General features: G+C 43.2%; 1 protein-coding gene across 1 annotated transcript; it reads left to right on the forward strand.

Annotated features, from left to right (window-relative positions):
• The first annotated feature begins 202 nt into the window (after positions 1-202).
• On the forward strand, positions 203-19,188 carry pygb (phosphorylase, glycogen; brain). Its single transcript, XM_055902117.1, has 20 exons — positions 203-592; positions 1,874-1,975; positions 4,003-4,081; positions 4,233-4,336; positions 4,416-4,547; positions 4,693-4,804; positions 6,136-6,218; positions 8,902-9,045; positions 9,846-9,938; positions 12,421-12,567; positions 12,918-13,081; positions 13,318-13,432; positions 13,692-13,793; positions 13,961-14,108; positions 14,966-15,024; positions 15,224-15,365; positions 16,232-16,439; positions 16,739-16,873; positions 17,469-17,535; positions 18,081-19,188. The coding sequence occupies exons 1-20, from the start codon at positions 350-352 to the stop codon at positions 18,243-18,245; spliced, it is 2,544 nt and encodes an 847-aa protein (XP_055758092.1). The 5' UTR covers positions 203-349; the 3' UTR covers positions 18,246-19,188.
• The last annotated feature ends 1,995 nt before the right edge of the window (positions 19,189-21,183 follow it).

Genomic DNA, 21,183 nt, shown 5'->3' on the forward strand with positions numbered 1-21,183 from the left:
ACAAGTGTAAGTAGCTAGATTATACAAAATATTATTTATAATTTCCCCCTTCTGTCTGTTACTATACTATTTCAGAACATTACGACGTAGCCATCGACGCGACGCTTGATCTAGATCTGACGTCATGACGTATTCTTTTTCGCACAGATGGACCAATAAGAGACAAGTGCGAACACACTCCCCTCCCATCAATCCAAATTGATAGAATTAAGGGGTGTGTTTCGAGGAAGCATTTTTTCTTCTAGGAACCAACTGTCTGCCATCAAGGGCTATCAGGCGTGGATCTTCTCAACTCAACTTCTAATCAATTCAAACCTTGCACAAGTTCGGGTAGAGTTTATCTGAAGCTATGAGCAGCCCACTGAGTGACCATGAAAAGAGAAAACAGATCAGCGTGCGTGGCATTGCAGGGTTGGGCGATGTCGTAGAAATCAAGAAAAGTTTCAACAGGCATCTTCACTTCACTCTTGTCAAAGATCGCAATGTAGCCACCCCTCGGGATTACTACTTCGCCCTGGCTCACACAGTCAGGGACCACCTCGTTGGGAGATGGATCCGCACTCAGCAATATTATTATGAGAAAGATCCAAAGGTAAAGGCGAAAACATCTCCCTGAAATTATACAGGAAGTGTATGGGATTAGGTTTCCTTGTTACTTTGTTGCACATGCAATGTGTCCAGTTGCATTTTGAAATAAGTGGTTATTTGTATTCTTGGTCTGCTCTTCATGCAAGTTTCTATTTGATTATTTCCAGATAGCCTGTATGTGTAAAAGAGGATACCCAATTTACTGCAATGAGTTGTTTCCATAGACTGTATGAAAAATAATTATTTTGTTCAAATAGTTTCAGCTTGCTAGTGGTGGCTGCAACCTGGTCTCAGAGCATTTCATAATATTCTGTACGTAAATGCGAGAGACTTCATTTAGTGTATGTTACTTTTCGTATTGTATGTATTAATTTGTGAATGTCCATCTCCCATTTCGTATATATGATATGTTACGAATTACAATTCATATTATATGTTACGAATTTGGAAAATATATGATATGTTATGAAATCTAGCATGGTGGCTAACATTAGCTAGCTGGCTAATGTGAACCCTTAGCTAGGCTAAGGGTTCAGTTTAGGAGTTGGGTTAGCTAAAGGGGTTAAGGTTAGGGGAAGGGTTTAAACATTTTTTGGCTAACATGCTAAGTAGTTGCAAAGTAGCTAAAAGGTAGTAAGTAGTTGAAAAGTTACTAAAATGCTCAAGTAGTCCATGATGAGATTCAAACTCGCAGCCATCCACCCTGACCAACCACCCTACTTTTGTTTTTGCCATGAGTAACCATCTGTTTTATGTAACCAAATCAAACATAAATGATCCTACTATTTTGAGTGTCTCGGATTGACATTTTACTACGTTACGTGTAGTCTGAGACCAGGCTGAGTAGTAATTTAACACACCGGTGAATATCTACTTTCAGGCATTCGGCTACCCCCCCCCCCCCCCCCCCCCCTTAACCCTAACCCTAACCCCCCCTAGGTTCTCAGCTGCCCCCCCCCCTAGGTTCTCAACTGCCCCCCCCTAGGTTCTCAACTGCCCCCCCCTAGGTTCTCAGCTGCCCCCCTAGGTTGTCAGCTGCCCCCCCCTAGGTTCTCAGTGTTGGTGATTTATGACATCATGCTGACCCAACTTTGCTCAAGTCTTTAGCACAGATTCTTCAGCTTCTGATGATCAAGTTGATTAGCGCCACTGAATGACAGGTCACAACTCTGTTTTGCTACAAAGTGTTTGAGTCATTGTGCCTACAGTATATATTTTTTCCAAACCGGTTCTTTGACTGTCTACATATCTCTGAAATGCTGAAACCCATCTATGTCATCTTCAGAGGATCCACTACCTATCATTGGAGTTTTACATGGGTCGGACCCTTCAGAACACCATGATCAACCTGGGCCTGCAGAATGCTTGCGATGAAGCTATCTACCAGGTAAAACAATACACCTGCACTGCCATTGTCTTAAAAAAAAATGTACCTCCTGCCATACATTCAGGATGTAGGGCCTCAAACTCCCCACGTATCCATCCCTAGTCCAAAATCAGACCTGACTTTGTCTGCTTGGTTTGTGTGGTGGGCTTATTAGTGTCTCTCCCAGGTACAATGCTTTCATCACCAGTGTCACAGTCCAGCACTGAAGCTCACTGTGTTCTGACTGGGAGGGGGGGGGGGGGGGGGGTCATATTACCATTCATCCAATACATGTTTTATAAGACCTCCCGTTGTTTTAGCTTTCAATGGGGATTTAAAGAGTTTCTTCAATATTTTTGAATGCTTTTTAGTCAGTAGTTCTGAAAGTAACGCTCTAGAGCCAAAAAGTGTACCCTGAAATTGTGTACTACGTCACGTGCAGATATGTGCACCTCGTCAATGCACGCTCTTGCTGTGCTGTGTGTACATCTTGCTAGCTGTCACTCAAATGTTGAGGGGCGGAAGGAAGCTCATTGGCTAGAACTCGGAACTGCTAGGGGGCTGGCCTACGTGGGGGAACATTTTAGGAAAATTATGCAGCATAGCTTCTAAAAAAACAGTTGCTTTCAAACTAGGGATTTCGTGGCCAATTAAAGTGAGACAGTAATTCTGCTCATAGATTATGCATGTATGAACTACACATTGACACATCCAGCCCAAAACGGGAGGTTTAAAAAAATACTCAGTCGCCAAAGTTCCAGAGCATGTCTTTAATGCTAGTAGCTGTAACCCTATTTCTCATGATGAAGGTGCCTTTGCTAGTGGTGTTTTGGAGACTATCAGTACAGACAGACTGTTTACTGAGGCTGCCTGCCCCAGTATCTGAATGTTAGAGATGTCAACGATGAGTATGACATGTCTCCTCTCTAAAGCCCTGGAAGCTCAGATTCAAACTCACATTAGACAGCTCTGCAAGCGTTATAATGTCAAAATGTGTTAGTTGCTCAGCAAAAATCCATATTTGGTAATAACTATCTTCATTTACCCCTGTTACGGCCAGTATGTACTTCCAAAAAAGGTCTAAATAAAAATGTACAAGCAACCGAAAACATGCCTATTCGGCACCTCCAATTTAAATCAGTCATTCCTGCCACACAGGTTGGAAGTCTACAACAGCTCAATACATTGGAAGTGCCGAAGATTTTTATTTTTTTCCCTGGTTGCTTTTACATTTTTATATAGATCTTTTTTGGAAGTACATATTTGTACATACAAATCCATATTTGGTGAATAACTAACACATTTTGACAACGCTTGCAGAGCTGTTTGAATCGGAGCCTCCCTGGGCGATCGAGAGGAGACCTGCCATACTCATTCATGGTTGACATCTTTAACTGACAGATACTGGGGCAGAGGCTACCATGCCTCTCCTATAGTATCTCAGTGTTATATCTGATTAGTAGACCTAGTCTATGTGGTCTCCTCAAAAGCAACCTGAGATTTAAACCTAATGTACAGTATCTGTAGCTTTTAACAATCTTTTTGTTCAGAATTGTACAATGCACCCTTTTGTTTGCACTAAGTTAAATAGAATCTCCGTATGAAAGACAAGGCATCATCACAGCCTGCAAGTGTGAGGTCTGTTGGCCACGTTGCGTAGACGGGTAGGCCTAGATTGGGAGAGTCAACCGCAGTCAGTTCTCACTCAGCAGAGAAAACGTAGATAAATGTAGGCCTATATTTGTTTTATTTCCTCATTGTTCTTCATCAGAACACAATCTATAAGGAACATCATGTTACAAGTGTATGATTTAAAAAAATATCACACACACCAACTAACCTGCAAGTAGGCTACATACTGCTGTGTCTGTATTGCCTAAATTCAAACCTTAAAATAGTAGGCTTATATTAGGACTCCTTGTGCTTTAAGTTTCTACAATACAGACAAGGGTTACTCAAGTTCATGTCAAACTCTATTGGCACCTGATGCTGATGTATGCCTGGGGCTGTATAGGAGATGTTTCTAATGAGTTCTCTCTGTTGACCAGCTGGGCTTGGACATAGAGGAGCTGGAGGAGATCGAGGAGGATGCTGGCTTGGGGAATGGGGGACTGGGCCGCCTTGCAGGTAAGGCTTCAAACACTCTTTGTCACAAATGCCTTGTGACACTCAGACATTTGAACATAATCTGTGTAAACTCAAACATCTCACCCAATGCAGGCAAATGTAAGTAGAGCATACCATAAGAAATGGACCTTCACTTGTTCCTCCATTTCAGCTTGTTTCCTGGACTCCATGGCCTCTCTAGGCCTGGCAGCCTATGGCTATGGCATCCGCTATGAGTTTGGCATCTTTAACCAGAAGATTTCCAATGGCTGGCAGGTATTGGATCATGGCATTCTTGGTCACATTTAACGCTTATTGTAATATTGCATCCGTACATATTTTTGTTCCCTCTCAGGTGGAGGAGGCTGATGATTGGCTGCGGTATGGGAACCCGTGGGAGAAGGCTCGTCCAGAGTACATGCTCCCTGTGCATTTCTATGGCCGAGTGGAGCAAACAGCAGAGGGCGTGAAGTGGGTGGACACCCAGGTGAGTCTGTGCACCAGACACGCGTACACATGCACACATACACCATGTGATCACAGACAAACCATTTGAATAGATCGGCGTTTATCTTCTAATTCTCTGTTTCCCCATCTCATTTCTCCTAACAATTAATTTTTTGGTTCCCTAGGTTGTCCTGGCCATGCCTTATGACACTCCTGTGCCTGGATTCAAGAACAACACAGTTAACACCATGAGACTGTGGTCTGCTAAGGCACCCATTGACTTCAACCTGCAGGAATGTACGTCTCCATGCCCATTTTTAGCGCAAATCTTTTTAGCTGTTGAGATATATAGCCTGTTGTCAATAGAGGTTGGTAACTCTACTCTTTAAACTAACTGTAGCTGATATACTCAGGTGCCTAAAAGACACTTTGCTAGGCCTATGTTAAGAATACACTAGTCACGATAGATAATGGCAGTTATATTGCTGTCTATGGGAGCTAATTCATCTCTAGAGAACTGTGGTATGTAGACCTTGACTTCTCCCACGCCCCTCCAAGCTCCCACAAACCCTCAGCCCAGCCTTGAACTGTGAGTCCAGTTTTGCACAGATGGATATTTCTTTTGAGTTTCTAAGGATCTATTTATGGAAAATACATCCAGATTTTCCTTCGTATAATATTTATTACTTACAAAGCCATCTGGCCTGCAGTAGTTGGCTTACTCTTCAACCAGTTGAAGTTCTCTTCTTCTGGGTTCTTGGTTTCTCCTCTTATATGGCAGGTGGACAGAGAGAGCCAGGGAAATTATGCTAATATGAGCTGAGGTCAAGTCCAGTCAGGCCAAGATTAATGGGTATTTATGCAAAGAGTGGCAATGGGGGGAGATGGTTACCTTAAAAAAGAAGCTGTTTGGAATACAAAGTGTTGCCCCCTGTACCAACACAATGCCATTGCACCATTGGTGGGGGAGGGGAGGGGGCAGCCTGCCAACATTACCCATGGATACGATCCTCTTAGGACATGGCGCTTTCTACGCTGACTGTTTCCAGGAACTCTCTACTGTTGTGCAGAAAATCCTTAATGAAGTTGGCCACGGTCAGACTAAATAAATTCAACACTGGATCCCATTTCAAATGCTGTGACATTACATAGTACTAAGATGGTGTGCCATTCTCCTAGTGAGGTGTGTGTGTGGTCTTCCAAGCTGTATTTAGACGAGCCTGAGAAGCAGGTTTGGTTGAGTTAATGTTTACCATGCAAGCATGTGTAGCCATGAGAAACAACTGGGTTCCCTGGGCTCATGTAATCGACGAGTGGTTACAGCAAGGGACAAACCTACAAGTCACATCTCTAGTGACCGCTTAATGTCAGTTTTGAATTAAGCATCAGATTTTTTTCAACCACTACTCAATTGCATTAGGATCGGTTAAAAAAAACCTTTTCAAAGTGAGGTGTAGATCATCCTTGCTGTTTTATACTGTGTACCTATACTGCTCAGCCACAGCAGGACCCACAACAATCAAGCTGCCTAAAGCCTTTGAAGAAGAGATCGTCCTCGACCTTGACAGATTGCTGATGTATAATTGAAATACTGTATCATTTTAAATGGTCTCCTCTCTCTTGTGCAGTCAATGTTGGTGACTACATTGAAGCTGTGTTAGACCGCAACCTGGCTGAGAACATCTCACGCGTCCTCTATCCCAACGACAATGTGAGTATCTATGTAACCCTTATGGAGTAGAGATGACATTCTGCAAGTGCTCAAAGTGAAAATGACCAGCAATAGTGTGTGAGAAAAAGACATTCACTAGGCCACACGGGGGTGGTGCGTTCTCTCCAGCCATGACCTAATAAGGTCATAAGGGATGTGTTGTGGTGGTGGCGGAGTGTCTTAGTACAGCATTCAGCACAATCTCCTCAGTGCTGCAGACTCCGACGTGTAACGTGAAGCACGTCAGCTGTTCAAGTTAGGATGAAGAAACCGCAAGGTTGCTCAACATGTACTGAGAATGGTATTACTCTAGATGCATGTAGATATGTGTAGCATAGTTAGTATGGGTGGAGCAGAGGTCTATGCCTGCCCCAGTTTGTCCTTGGTTAAATAAAAGCAGCATTTGGTAAAAGTTGGATCCACCCGCACCTCTCATACATACTCTTGCTGAATCTGACATGGTAGTGTGATGCAGTGCAGGCGGAAAGTATTCAGACCCCTTCACTTTTACCACATTTTGTTACGTTACAGCCTTATTTTAAAATGGATTCAATTGTAAAAAATCCTCATCAATCTAAACACAATACTCCATAATGACAAAGCAAAAACAGGTTTTTAGATTTTGTCCACATTAAAAAAGTATATATATATAAATAAATAAAAACGTTTTATTCAGACCTTTTTCTATGATACCAGGTGCATCCTGTTTCCGTTGATAATCTTTGCGATGTTTCTACAACTTGATTTGAGTCCACCTGTGGTAAATTCAATTGATTGGACATGATTTGGAAAGGCACACACCTGTTTATATAAGGTCCCACAGTTGACAGTGCATGTCAGAGCAAAAACCAAGCAAATCAAATTTTATTGGTCACATACACATGGTTAGCAGATGTTAATGCGAGTGTAGTGAAATGCTTGTGTTCCTAGTTCCGACAGTGCAGTAATATCTAACAAGTAATCTAACAATTCCCCAACAGTTACCTAATACACACAAATCTAAAGGGATGAATGAAAATATGTACATATAAATATGGATGAGCAATGTTCGAGCGGCATAGGCAAGGTGCAATAGATGCTATAAAATACAGTATATACATATTATATGACTAATGTAAGATATGTTAACATTATTTAAGTGGCATTGTTAAAAGTGACTAGTGATTGGTTCTCAATGTAGGCAGCAGCCTCTGAGTTAGTGATTGCTGTTTTTCAGTATCTCGGTCCCAGCTTTGATGTACCTGTACTGACCTCGCCTTCTGGATTGTAGTGGTGTGAACAGGCAGTGGCTCGGGTGGTTGTTGTCCTTGATGATCTTTTTGGCCTTCCTGTGACATCGGGTGCTGTAGGTGTCCTGGAGGGCAGGTAGTTTGCCCCGGTGATGCGTTGTGCAGACCGCAACACCCTCTGGAGAGCCTTTCGGTTGAGGGTGGTGCTGTTGCCGTACCAGGCTGTGATACAGCCCGACAGGATGATCTCGATTGTGCGTCTGTAAAAGTTTGTCAGGGTTTTGGATGACAAGCCCAAACTTTTTCAGCCTTCTGAGGTTGAAGAGGCGCTGTTGTGTATGGGTGGACCATTTCACTTTGTCTTTGATGTGTACGCCGAGGAACAGCATTCTACCAATCAGGCCTTTATGGTAGAGTGGCCAGACAGGAATCCACTTCTCAGTAAAAGGCACATGACAGCCCGCTTGGAGTTTGCCAAAAGGCACCTAAAGGACTTTCAGACCAAGATTCTCTGGTCTGATGAAACCAAGATTGAACTCTTTGGCCTGAATGCCAAGCGTGACGTCTCGATGAAACCAGGCACCCTCATCACCTGGCCAATATGATCGCTACAGTGAAGCATGGTGGTGGCAGCATCATGCCATGGGGATGTGTTTCAGCGGCAGGGACTGGGAGACTAGTCAGGATCAAGGTAAAGATGAACGGAGCAAAGTACAGAGATCCTCGAGGAAAATCGGCTCCAGAGCGCTCAGGACCTCAGACTGGGGGCGAAGGTTCAACATCCAACAGGACAACGACCCTAAGTACACAGCCAAGACAACACAGGTGTGGCTTCGGGACAAGTCTCTGACTCTCCTTGAGGGGCCCAGCCAGAGCCAAGACTTGATACCGGTATAACATATCTGGAGAGACCTGAAAATATCTGTGCAGCGAGGCTCCCCATCCAGCCTGACAGCTTGAGAGGATCTGCAGAGAAGAATGGGAGAAACTCTCCAAATACAGGTGTGCCAAGCTTGTAGCGTCATAACCAAGAAGACTTAAGGCTGTAATCGCTGCAAAATGTGCTTCAATAAAGTACTGATTAAAGGGTCTGTATACTTATGTAAAAGTGATATATCAGTTTAGTTTTTTATGCATTTGCAAAAATGTTTAAATCTGTTTTCGGTTTATTATTATGGGGTATCGAGGGGGGGGAAACAACTATTTAATCTATTTAAGAATAAGGTTGTAACGTAACAAAATGTGGAAAAAGTGAAGGTCTGAATACTTTCCCGAACGCATTGAATATATGAATAAACTATTTATTCACAAGCATTTCACTGCACCTGCGATAACGTCTGCAAATCTGTGTCCGACGCTAAACTGATGCTAGGTATTCACCACATGGGATCAACTTGCCCTTGAGTGATTGCTTTGAGAATAGACTGTGTTATAATTCTAAAGTGTGTGTTCAGTTCTTTGAGGGCAAGGAGCTGCGTCTGAAGCAAGAGTACTTTGTGGTGGCCGCCACACTGCAGGACATCATCCGCCGCTTCAAGTCCTCCAAGTTTGGCTGCAGAGACCCCGTCAGGACCTCCTTTGAGACCTTCCCAGAGAAGGTATTGTATTTCACTATATCCAATGTGAGCAGTCAATAGTTTTTTTCTTTGATAAACTCAACCTTATTGCTGTTCCTCAAATCCCATACACAACCTTTAATATTACACATTTTACAATTAGTACAACCATTTTTTTCATATGTGACCTTTATTTAACTAGGCAAGTCAGTTAAGAACAAATTCTTATTTACAATGACGGCCTACCAAAAGGCCTCCTGCGGGGAAGGGCTGGGATTAAAAATATAGGACCAAACACAGATCACGACAAGAGACATCACAACACTACATAGAGGCCTAAGACAACAACATAGCATGGCGACAACAACATAGCATGGCGACAACAACATAGCATGGCGACAACAACATAGCATGGCAGCAACACAACATGGCAGCAACACAACATGGCAGCAACACAACATGGTAGCAGCACAAAACATGGTACAAACATAACTGGGCACAGACAACAGCACATAGGGCAAGAAGGTAGAGCTTACAATACATCATGCGAAGCAGCCACAACTGTCAGTAAGAGTGTCAATGATTGAGTCTTTGAATGATGAGATGGAGATAAAACTGTCCAGTGAGTGTTTTTTGCAGCTCGTTCCAGTCGATAGCTGCAGCGAACTGAAAAGAGGAGCGACACTGGGATGTGTGTGCTTTGGAGACCTTTAACAGAATGTGATTGGCAGAACGGGTGTTGTGGAGGATTAGGGCTGCAGTAGATCTCTCAGATAGGGGGGAGTGAGACCTAAACCAGGGCCATGACTGACACTCTCTCTCCTCTCTCCATCCACTGGTAGGTGGCCATCCAGCTGAATGACACCCACCCTGCCTTGGCCATCCCTGAGCTGATGAGGATCCTAGTGGATCTGGAGAAGTTGGACTGGGACAAGGTAACGTATTCTCCCAGGCTAGGGTTGAATGGTGGGAACCCATTTACTGAGATTTGCCGCCAAAAACCACTTTCTTTACCCGGGATAAAATAACTGCGGGAAACCAGTGAATTATAATACATTTATTTATATCAACAGCATGATGTAAAATGGAACTGTTAAATCTAAAACTTGCTTCTGCGGTCTGCCTGATCAATCATCAACGCTCATGTTGACAGCCCATCTCCGTATGGAGTGCACTTCACAATGCATAGACCTATCTCATGTTTTTTTCTTGTGACAGGTAGGTCTACATTTGCTGCAGCATAGCCTATGATACAGTAATATAAGGACTGAATGCACGCCTAATTTACACATCTCCTTTCGGGGGTCGCCTTGTCTTTTTAATTGCAGCTGCATTTTCTTTTTTTTTAACAGACTATCACTCGAATATTGTTGTGTGAGCAGTCTTTCTTTCTCTCTCTCTCTCTCTCCTTCAATTCCATTTGAAATTGCATCGAAAATAGATAATCCTGTTCAAGATTGAGAAATATACAGTTGAAGTCGGAAGTTTACATACACTTAGGTTGGCGTCATTAAAACTAGTTTTTCAACCACTCCACAAGTTTCTTGTGAACAAACTATAGTTTTGGCAAGTCGATTAGGACATCTACTTTGTGCATGACACAAGTAATTTTTCCAACAATTGTTTGCAGACAGATTATTTCGCTTATAATTCACTGGATCACAATTCCAGTGAGTCAGAAGTTTACATACACTAAGTTGACTGTGCCTTTAAACAGCTTGGAAAATTCCAGAAAAGGATGTCATGGCTTTAGAAGCTTCTGATAGGCTAATTGACATCATTTGAATCAATTGGAGGTGTACCTGTGGATGCATTTCAAGGCCTACCTTCAAACTCATTGCTTGACATCATGGTAAATACAAAAGAAATCATCTAAGACCTCAGGAAAAAAATTGTAGACCTCCACAAGTCTGATTCATCCTTGGGAGCAATTTCCAAATGTCTGAAGGTACCACGTTCATCTGTACAAACAATAGTATGCAAGTATAAACACCAATGCAAATCAATCCCAGAACAACAGCAAAGGACCTTGTGAAGATGCTGGAGGAAACGGGTACAAAAGTATCTATATCCACAGTAAAACGAGTCCTATATCGACAAACTGAAAGGTCGCTCAGCAAGGAAGAAGCCACTGCTCCAAAACCGCCATTAAAAAAGCCAGACTACGATTTGTAACTGCACGTGGGGACAAAGATTTCGACAGGTGCGACAGGACCATTCACAGTTGAGCTTACTCGGTTTAGCTCAACACTGATTGGCTCTTATTATTTTTTATTTTGTTATCAAGGAGGCCAAATCCTCGCTGGCTTCTATTGCATTTGCATTCAATGATACGGGCCTCAACAATGTCATAGATGTTTGGACCAGACAGCATCAGATGGAAACCTACACATACAGAGACAGAGGGGCGCTGTTTAACTCACTCGGATGCTTTCTCCGGTGAGATACATTCAGCCTTTTGCGAGTTGAAGGAAAATTATGAAACACAGAGAGACTAAATATAAATGTGAGTCTCTGATTTGTTTTTTTCTTTGTACATTTTTTGGGGAAGCCTGGCTTGGCACCCATGAATACACGCCACGGTTTATTTACCCAAGAGAGCATATAGCTATCTACTTCTATGGGCTTTCATGTTTTTCTGTCGTGCGTAATGTGCAGTAGCCTATATATCATATATGTATTGGATAACGGCACAATCGCTTGGGATTTTAAAATGTATTTTTAATGTAGGGCTCATAATGTATTTAATGAATGGGTCGTCAGGCTCAGGTAGCATCGGGATTGATCAAAGCTCTAATCAAATCCAGACAGGCCTATTTATATGCTTTTGAATGACACTTCAGGTTTTGGCAGGAAATACCAGGTTACCCGTGAGAAGTGATTTTATTCTCAGGATGGATCAGTTGTAAAATACTGGGAAAATATTAAACCCTATCCCAGGCCTGGCACTCACTATGACAGTCAGACAAACAGTACCAAGTGAGACGGCTGTGTAGATGTGCTTAGGTGTGGGACTGTGTCCCAGTATGAACTCTGGTTGAACTGGAAACCAGAGCTGTTTTGGGGTAGCATTGTTTGAGGGTGGTTTTGCCAAGTCATCGTGACGCGGTAACTGATCCAGCGTGTTGAGCTTGGGTGGAGCCTGTGTATTGGGCAATGCTTCCCTCCTCAGGGAAAACTTCCTTCTACTTGAAGAAATAATACAGTTGGCTAGGAATCACATCTGTTATATTGTACAGTACATGCAATTTCCATTGTACTTGTATATGTACAGTATTAGTTATTTACCCTAATCAAATCAACAAACATGTTTTGTGATTTATTAACTGTGATTCGGATGCACTTTTATTGTATAGACATTGTTGACCTGCGATGCCTTTTCTCTTCTCTCCTTACTTCGTCCCCTGTGTGTTCCAGGCCTGGGAGGTGACGCGTCAGACCTGTGCCTACACCAACCACACCGTCCTGCCTGAGGCCCTGGAGCGCTGGCCCATCAGCCTGTTTGAGAAGCTGCTGCCTCGCCACCTGCAGATCATCTATGAGATCAACCACCTCCACCTCCAAGTAAGCCCTCTGTGTCCACTCACTGTCTCGGGACAAAGGAGGCTGATTTCTGCTGCTCTGAAATGGGAGATATTATCATTCATCTCGACTTGGTACGTGCTTTTGATACTGGGTGCTCGAACAAGCTCATCCAGAATGTGTTGAATGTGTGGATCTTTTTCTATGCTCTGAAGGATCCCCCCTCCCTCCTTTTTGAGTGCTGTCTTGTTTCTTTCCACAGATCTGAGCTCAGTGTAACTTTACCTTTTATATTAGTAATCAGCAGCACACAAATGCAAGTTGGGACTACATGTATGTGTACTTGACTTTGTGAATGTGCACTTATGAGTTGATTCTCTGTGCCCTCTCAGAGGATCGCTGCCATGTTCCCAGGGGACAATGAACGTCTGAGGAGGATGTCCCTGATTGAGGAGGGAGACCCCAAGAGGATCAACATGGCCCACTTGTGTGTGGTGGGCTCCCACGCTGTCAACGGGGTCGCCCGGATCCACTCTGAAATCGTCAAGAACACTGTGTTAGTGTTTCACCTAAATTCACGTTTGATTATTAAATAAGTCTAGCCAAAATAGGTGGTGATGGTGGCTGCTTTGCATGAAACAATTTACAGGCAAACCTGGAGTATTGTTTTATTAGCTTTCCAGCTATGTTGACATTCCTGTTGGGTTGAACAAGTCTATCAGAGAGACATCCACTGATCCACTAAATTGTTGTGTGCCTGATATATTCACTTGTATGTCTCTCCGTTCTCAGTTTCAAGGACTTCTATGAGGTGGAGCCAGAGAAGTTCCAGAACAAGACCAATGGTATCACTCCTCGCCGCTGGCTGCTGCTGTGTAACCCAGGCCTGGCAGACCTCATCGCTGAGGTAACAGATTTTTACAGAGCTGGAGTACAGAGTACCTCTGAGTGTCTTTTTGGTGCTACCTGCTGGGGAATGAACCTCATTGTGGGTTAGTAGTCCTGCACACCCAATGAACTAATGTCTACCCTTTGTTGTGTTGACACTGATCAGTATGTCGTTTTTCAAGACCAAAAAAGTCTGCACACTGTGTCCACATACTCAAATTCCATTATATGACTATGGTAACTATTTATGCTTTCATGCTTTTTTGTTTTCACCGTAGAAAATTGGAGAGGATTTCTTAACGGACCTCTTCCAGCTGAGGAAACTACTGGACTTCATTGATGACGATGCTTTCATTTGTGACATCGCCAATGTAAAACAGGTAGCTGCTCATTCAGTTCCACATTCTTAACATCTCAACCCTTTATTTCTTTCTCCCAAAAACACAAGAATATAGAGTTGATACAATCTGGTGTCATGGCCAGTCTTGGGAAAACCCTTTTGAAGTATTTCTCCACCTTTTAAATCCCCTTCTGTGTGTTATTACAGGAGAACAAGCAGAAGTTTGCAGCCTACCTGGAGAAGGAGTATGAGGTGAAGATCAACCCTGAGTCTATCTTTGACATCCATGTGAAGAGAATCCATGAGTACAAGAGACAACTGCTCAACGTCCTCCACATCATCACCTTCTACAACCGTAAGAGCTCCTCCACACCTCATAATATGGGGGTGATGTTAGTGCCAACAGAAATCTCATACTTCAAACAACTACACAGTGGAGACTGGTTGCACAGCCAGCACTTTCAGCAACCCAAGGGGCTCAGTGTTTTAAATCCCTAATGATTTAAGGCTCCTGAGTGGCGCAGCTCGGTCTGGAGGCGTCACTACAGACCCTGGTTCGATCCCGGGCTGTATCACAACCGGCCGTGACCGGGAGTCCCATAGGGGGGCGCAAAATTGGCCCAGTGTCATCCGGGTTAGGGGAAGGTATGGCTGGGGTAGGCCGTCCATTGTAAATAAGAATTTGTTCTTAACTGACTTGCCTAGTTAAATAAAAAATGTAAACACATTTAATTCAGGCAACTTCTATTGAGTAAATCGTTAGACAAAAATCTGTTCATTAGAACATCATGGTGGCAATGAAAGCCCACTGCTGTTTGTATAGTAATCTCTAGTGACACACTGTCATTTTGGTTCTGAGCTATTTGGATAGAGATCCCAGTAGTAGGTGTACACTGCCCTCTGGCTGTGGAACCGTTTTTTTATTTTAATTTTATTTAACCTTTTATTAAGCAAGGCAAGTCAGTTAAGAACAATTATTTTTTACAATGACGGCCTACCCCGGCCAAACCCTAACCCGGACAACGCTGGGCCAATTGTGCGCCGCCCTATGGGACTCCATATCACGGCCGGTTGTAATACAGCCTGAAATCGAACCAGGGTCTGTAGTGACACCTCTAGCACTGAGATGCAGTGCCTTAGACCGCTGCGCCACTCGGGATCCCAGTTAACTGAGCTGAGGGAAATGGAGTAAATTATAATATTTCTCTACAGGGATTAAAAAGGACCCCTCTAAACACTTTGTTCCCAGGACTGTGATAATTGGAGGAAAGGTATGTAGCTAGACATCTGAGGTATATGACACAATCAGTCACCATGGAAATAGTATTTTGATTATGAAAATGAAATGTTATAACTGATCTGTTGACTCGTTTGTGATACTTTATATTCGATGTAAGATGAGTTAGTCATTCAGACATATATAAAAATTCCCTCATTAATATCCAACTGTTGACGCTGTCCTCTACCCAGGCTGCACCTGGCTACCACATGGCCAAAATGATCATCAAGCTGATCACGGCGGTGGGCCAGGTGATCAACAACGACCCGGTGGTGGGGGACAGGTTAAAGGTCATCTACCTCGAGAACTACAGGGTCTCGCTAGCAGAGAAAGGTGAGAGGATGGTTTGTCCAAGGATTCATAGATAGCTTCCTTTCCTCATGTCCTCTCCTTTATGACCATCAATATGAAAGGACTTGATGGGTGTGAGGAATAGGGTTCAATCCTATCTAGTCCTGTCTGCTATCATTGAAGGAAAGCGAGGCTACTGAGAATGGAGCCCGACTCCTGTTTGTATGGAGCTATGTTTGGACAGTTGTATTTACGTCAATGTTTTAATGTTCTACAGTATGTCTACATGTTACTGGGTAGCAGTGGTGTAAAAAGTACCCAATTGTCATACCTGAGTAAAAGTAAAGATACCTTAATAGAAAATGACTGAAGTAAAAGTCACCCAGTAAAATACCACTTAAGTATAAGTCTAAAAGTATTTGGTTTTCAATGTACTTAAGTATCAAAAGTGTAATTGCTAAAATATTCTTAATTCTCAAAAGTGAAAGTATAAATCATTTCACATTCCCTATATTACCAGACGGCACAATTTTCTTGTTTTAATTTACGGATAGCTAGGGGCACAATCCAACAACACAAAACATAATTTACAAATGAAGGATTTGTGTTAATGAGTCCAGCAGATAAGAGGCAGTAGAGATGGCCAGGGATGTTCTCTTGATGTGTGTGAATTGGACCATTTTCCTGTCCTGCTAAGCATTCAAAATGTAATGAGTACTTTTGTGTGCCAGAGAAAATGTAAGGAGTAAAGTACATTATTTTGTTTAAAAACTAACTTTTTTATTGAAGTAAAAGTTGTCAAAAATATAAATACCCCAAAAAACTACTTCAGTACTTTACACCACTGCTGGGTAGGATATACCTAGTATGTTTGTTAAGCCCTTCCCTCTCCCTGCTGTATGTTCCAGTCATCCCTGCAGCTGACTTATCAGAACAGATCTCCACAGCGGGAACAGAGGCCTCTGGCACTGGCAACATGAAGTTCATGCTGAACGGAGCGCTCACCATCGGCACCATGGACGGAGCCAACGTAGAGATGGCTGAGGAGGCCGGAGAGGAAAACCTCTTCATCTTCGGCATGAGGGTAGAGGATGTGGATGCCATGGACCAAACAGGGTGAGAATGAGCTGACTGGATTGGTGTCAGAATGAATGGGACTTGTCATAGACTTAAGCGACGCAGAGCAACGACAAACGTGCTTTCTTACAAACTGGACGGTAGACATTTCCCTGTTCATTTTATAGGGATATTTCACCCAAATTACAAAATGACAAATTGGTTTTGGTACCAAAAACCAATATGTAATTTTGGTGAACTGTCATTTTAACAGTCAAGATCGCATGGCAAATATTTACCCTGTAATGTTAGCCATCATAATGTTAACCTTGCAACCTTCAAACAATGTATCTGCCCAGGTACAACGCCAGGGAGTACTACGAGCGTCTATCAGAGCTGAGGCAGGTGATTGATCAGATCCAGACGGGCTACTTCAGTCCCAAAGAGCATGAGCTCTTCAAGGATGTGGTGAACATGCTGATGAACCACGACAGGTAAGCAGAATAACAGCAGTGTTGTTAACATATCAGTGGTATTAGCATATCAGTGGTATTAGCATATTGTCAGCTCTTCAGAATGTAAGGATGAACTGACCCTGCTGCTGTTAGCCCATAGGGCAGGGTTCCCCACTGATGGGCCAAATTTGTCCCGTGGGTGATTTTTTTTTAAACATTTGGTCCCCCCCAAGTTTTCTGAGCAAAAATGTATTCATTTTTGGACATAAACTGTAAAAACACCAGAAAATTCGCTTCAAGTGATTTTAATTTTGTAAATCTGTTCCAAAGTACTCCCATGCAAAATAGAGCGGGATATGTGATCCTGTACAAATGTAAGCAAGGTTTGAAATTATTGTTTTAGTCAAATATTATATCAGTTGGGCTTTTTGCGTTCAATTTGTAAATTATTTGTAATTGTGTTCCGGCCTGCTGACCATGCGCTCAAGAAAAGAATTGGCCCATGGCTGAATCTAGTTGATGATCCCTACCATAGGGTACATGATCACTGTTTTATTATCTGAAATGGATGTGATATCTCTGTTTTGAAAACCTAAGAACTAATTTGTCACTCTGCATCGCTTCTTCACCTCAGGTTCAAAGTGTTTGCTGACTATGAGGCCTACATCACTTGCCAAGATCGAGTCAATGAGCTATACAAGGTGGGCTACGTGTAATGGATTTCATACCATGAAAACATTTCAGAAAACAAGTTTGAAGAACAGTTCTTGTACACTTCTGTCTATTTGAGCTTGTGATGTCTGGCCCCATTGACAGTTTTAGTAAGTCCACCAGGGGGTGCTGTCTGATATGGCTCTGTCTACCTTCATACCAACACAAACTGCAAAGCCATCTCTCTCTCTCTACTATTGGGAGGTCAGGGCAGTCAGCATGTCACGTTTACCTTTCAGCAGCCCAGTCCTGGTGTTGGGTTACCGTCTCATGTCTTTCGTCTCATTAACAGCTGGGGCTCCTGTTGCACTCAACGGTTGGGTTGTCACAAAGTGCAACAATTTACAGCAAACCCCAGCACCCCCATTAGCTGCGTCTATTAACAGTTCCCCATGTGGTTGTTGAATTACCACATCCGTTACAATCGTGTAGACCTACAATTGTCTGTGTTCGACGTAATCATACTAGACAAAACAAGAAGGCAGTTGTTTGTGGCTGACATTTTGATTGAGCTTCCCAATTGTTTTCTTTTCAGAACCCTAAAGAGTGGACAAGAACAGTGATTCGAAACATCGCTGGTTCCGGCAAGTTTTCCAGCGACCGAACCATCAGCGAGTACGCCCGGGATATCTGGGGCGTGGAGCCCTCCGATGTGAAGATCCCACCCCCCAACGAGCCCCCTGTTGAATCCTGCAAATGAGGAGCCTGTCTTCACTCTCCAGTTAGGCCAGAAGTGCTTGTGTTACCTCTCCTCGCTGTAGGTCTGTCTCATCAGGCTTGACTCATAGCCCACCCATTACAACATTGCAGAGGTGGTGTTAGAGTCGGAGGCACAACATCTAAACAGCCAAAGGAAGCTTGTTTGAATCTAGCCTCTGCTTACTATTACTCCTGCTAGTCTTTGACTCCACCATGTGCACGTATACTGTAGATGCCAATCCCAGTTGATCAGTAATGACCATACAGTTTCCACTGCTGAATATCATTTTTCTATTACTGACTCAGTGTCAACCAAAAATAACACATTTTGTTTGCTACTAAGGCTTGTAATGGGGATTTTGTTTTAATCATCACTGACAAAGCATTGCATTTCAGAGTTATAGAATGTGTACTGTGATTATTTTCCTCTATATGTAAAGTAAGTGCCAGGTCATTAATGTACCAATTTTGGACCATAGCGTTCATAAGAGAGAGAGAGAAACAATGTTATCTAGAAGCAAGTGCCTGGACTAAAGCTGTAACATGTCATTGGTCTAATGGAATGTTTTGTACAATTCTACTGTATTTGATTTGAAAATGTGTAGTATACAGCTTGGGCAAAACAGTTCTGATGCTTGACTATGTCCCTTATTAGGAAAACCATGATCAGTGGCCTGTTAGAACACTGTCACACTTCAGAGATTATGGAGCAGCTGTCACCACAAATGGCCTTGGTGTGACTTCTGAATTGAGATGGCTACTGTATAATCTATATTTCGGTAGCATCACTTAAATGTCTTTGCTCTAAATGTACTTCAAACAAAAAGCATATGCTGTTTCTCAGTAACTACCTTTTTAAGCAGTTGTCTTTTTTCATCCTTGAATAAGTACTGTATCACTTGTCACTGCAATCATGTTCATATTATTAAATGTTTTATTTGTGATTATAGTGTGAGAATATCATTCTACATTCGGGTATAGGGAACCACAGGTAAATGGTCAAACTGCAGTGGCAGCCTGTTGTGGTCTGCCATGTCTCTAGCCCTCTGTATCCTGGCTTGCTTCTTAAACTGGTCCAACAGGAGTGTTCTTACTCCCACACCCTCACCAAGCCTGCTTCTGATTTGTGGGGACTATCACCACTACAGCATGACTGTTTAACCTTCAGTATGTTTTTAAAGACTGCATCTACACAGGCAGCCCAATTCTGATCTTTGTTTCACTAATTGGTCTTGACCAATCAGATCAGCTCTGATGCAAAAATCTGTGATTGGCCAAAATACCAATTAGTGGGGAAAAAATTGTTGGGCTCCATTTAGCCCACTTTTCAGGGAAGCTAGAAACCAATATACACAGGCAGTTAGAAAAGCCAAGGCTAGCTTTTTCAAGCAGAAATTTGCTTCCTGCAACACAAATTAAAAAAAGTTCTGGGACACTGTAAAGTCCATGGAGAATAAGAACACCTCCTCCCAGCTTCCAACTGCATTGAAGATAGGAAACACTGTCACCACCGACAAATCCACTATAATTGAGAATTTCAATAAGCATTTTTCTACGGCTGGCCATGCTTTCCACCTGGCTACCCCTACCTCGGTCAACAGCACTGCCCTCCCCTCTGCTACTCGCCCAAGCTTTCCCCATTTCTCTTTCTCCCAAATACAGTCAGCTGATGTTCTGAAAGAGCTGCAAAATCTGGACCCTTACAAATCAGCCGGGCTAGATAATCTGGACCCTTTCTAAAACTATCTGCTGAAATTGTTGCCACCCCTATTACTAGCCTTTTCAACCTCTTTCGTATCGTCTGAGATTCCCAAAGATTGGAAAGCAGCTGCGGTTATCCCCCTCTTCAAAGGGGGGGACACTCTTGACCCTAACAGCTACAGACATATCTATCCTACCTTGCCTTTCTAAGGTCTTCGAAAGCCAAGTCAACAAACAGATTACCGACCATTTCGAATCCCACCATACCTTCTCCGCTATGCAATCTGGTTTCAGAGCTGTTCATGGGTGCACCTCAGCCACGCTCAAGGTCATAAACGATATCTTAACCGCCATCGATAGGAAACAGTACTGTGCAACCGTATTCATTGACCTGGCCAAGGCTTTTGACAATCACCACATCCTCATCTGCAGACTCGACAGCCTTGGTTTCTCTAATGATTGCCTCGCCTGGTTCAACAACTACTTCTCTGATCGAGTTCAGTGTGTCAAATCGGAGGGTCTGTTGTCCGGGCCCCTGGCAGTCTCTATGGGGGTGCCACAGGGTTCAATTCTTGGACCGACTCTCTTCTCTGTATACATCAATGATGTCGCTCTTGCTGCTGGTGATTCTCTGATCCACCTCTACGCAGACGACACCATTCTGTATACTTCTGGCCCTTCTTTGGACACTGTGTTAACAACCCTCCAGGCGAGCTTCAATGCCGTACAGCTCTCCTTCCGTGGCCTCCAATTGCTCTTAAATACAAGTAAAACTAAATGCATGCTCTTCAACCGATCGCTGCCTGCATCTGCCCGCCTGTCCAACATCACTACTCTGGACGGCTCTGACTTAGAATATGTGGACAACTACAAATACCTAGGTGTCTGGTTAGACTGTAAACTCTCCTTCCAGACTCACATCAAACATCTCCAATCCAAAGTTAAATCTAGAATTGGCTTCCTATTCCGCAACAAAGCATCCTCACTCATGCTGCCAAACATACCCTTGTAAAACTGACCATCCTACCAATCCTCGACTTCGGTGATGTCATTTACAAAATAGCCTCCAAAACCCTACTCAATAAATTGGATGCAGTCTATCACAGTGCCATCCGTTTTGTCACCAAAGCCCCATATACTACCCACCACTGCGACCTGTACACTCTCGTTGGCTGGCCCTCGCTTCATACTCGTCGCCAAACCCACTGGCTCAAGGTCATCTACAAGACCCTGCTAGG

The sequence above is a fragment of the Salvelinus fontinalis genome, chromosome 37 (assembly GCF_029448725.1).
Source record: "Salvelinus fontinalis isolate EN_2023a chromosome 37, ASM2944872v1, whole genome shotgun sequence".
Lineage (NCBI taxonomy): Eukaryota > Metazoa > Chordata > Actinopteri > Salmoniformes > Salmonidae > Salvelinus > Salvelinus fontinalis.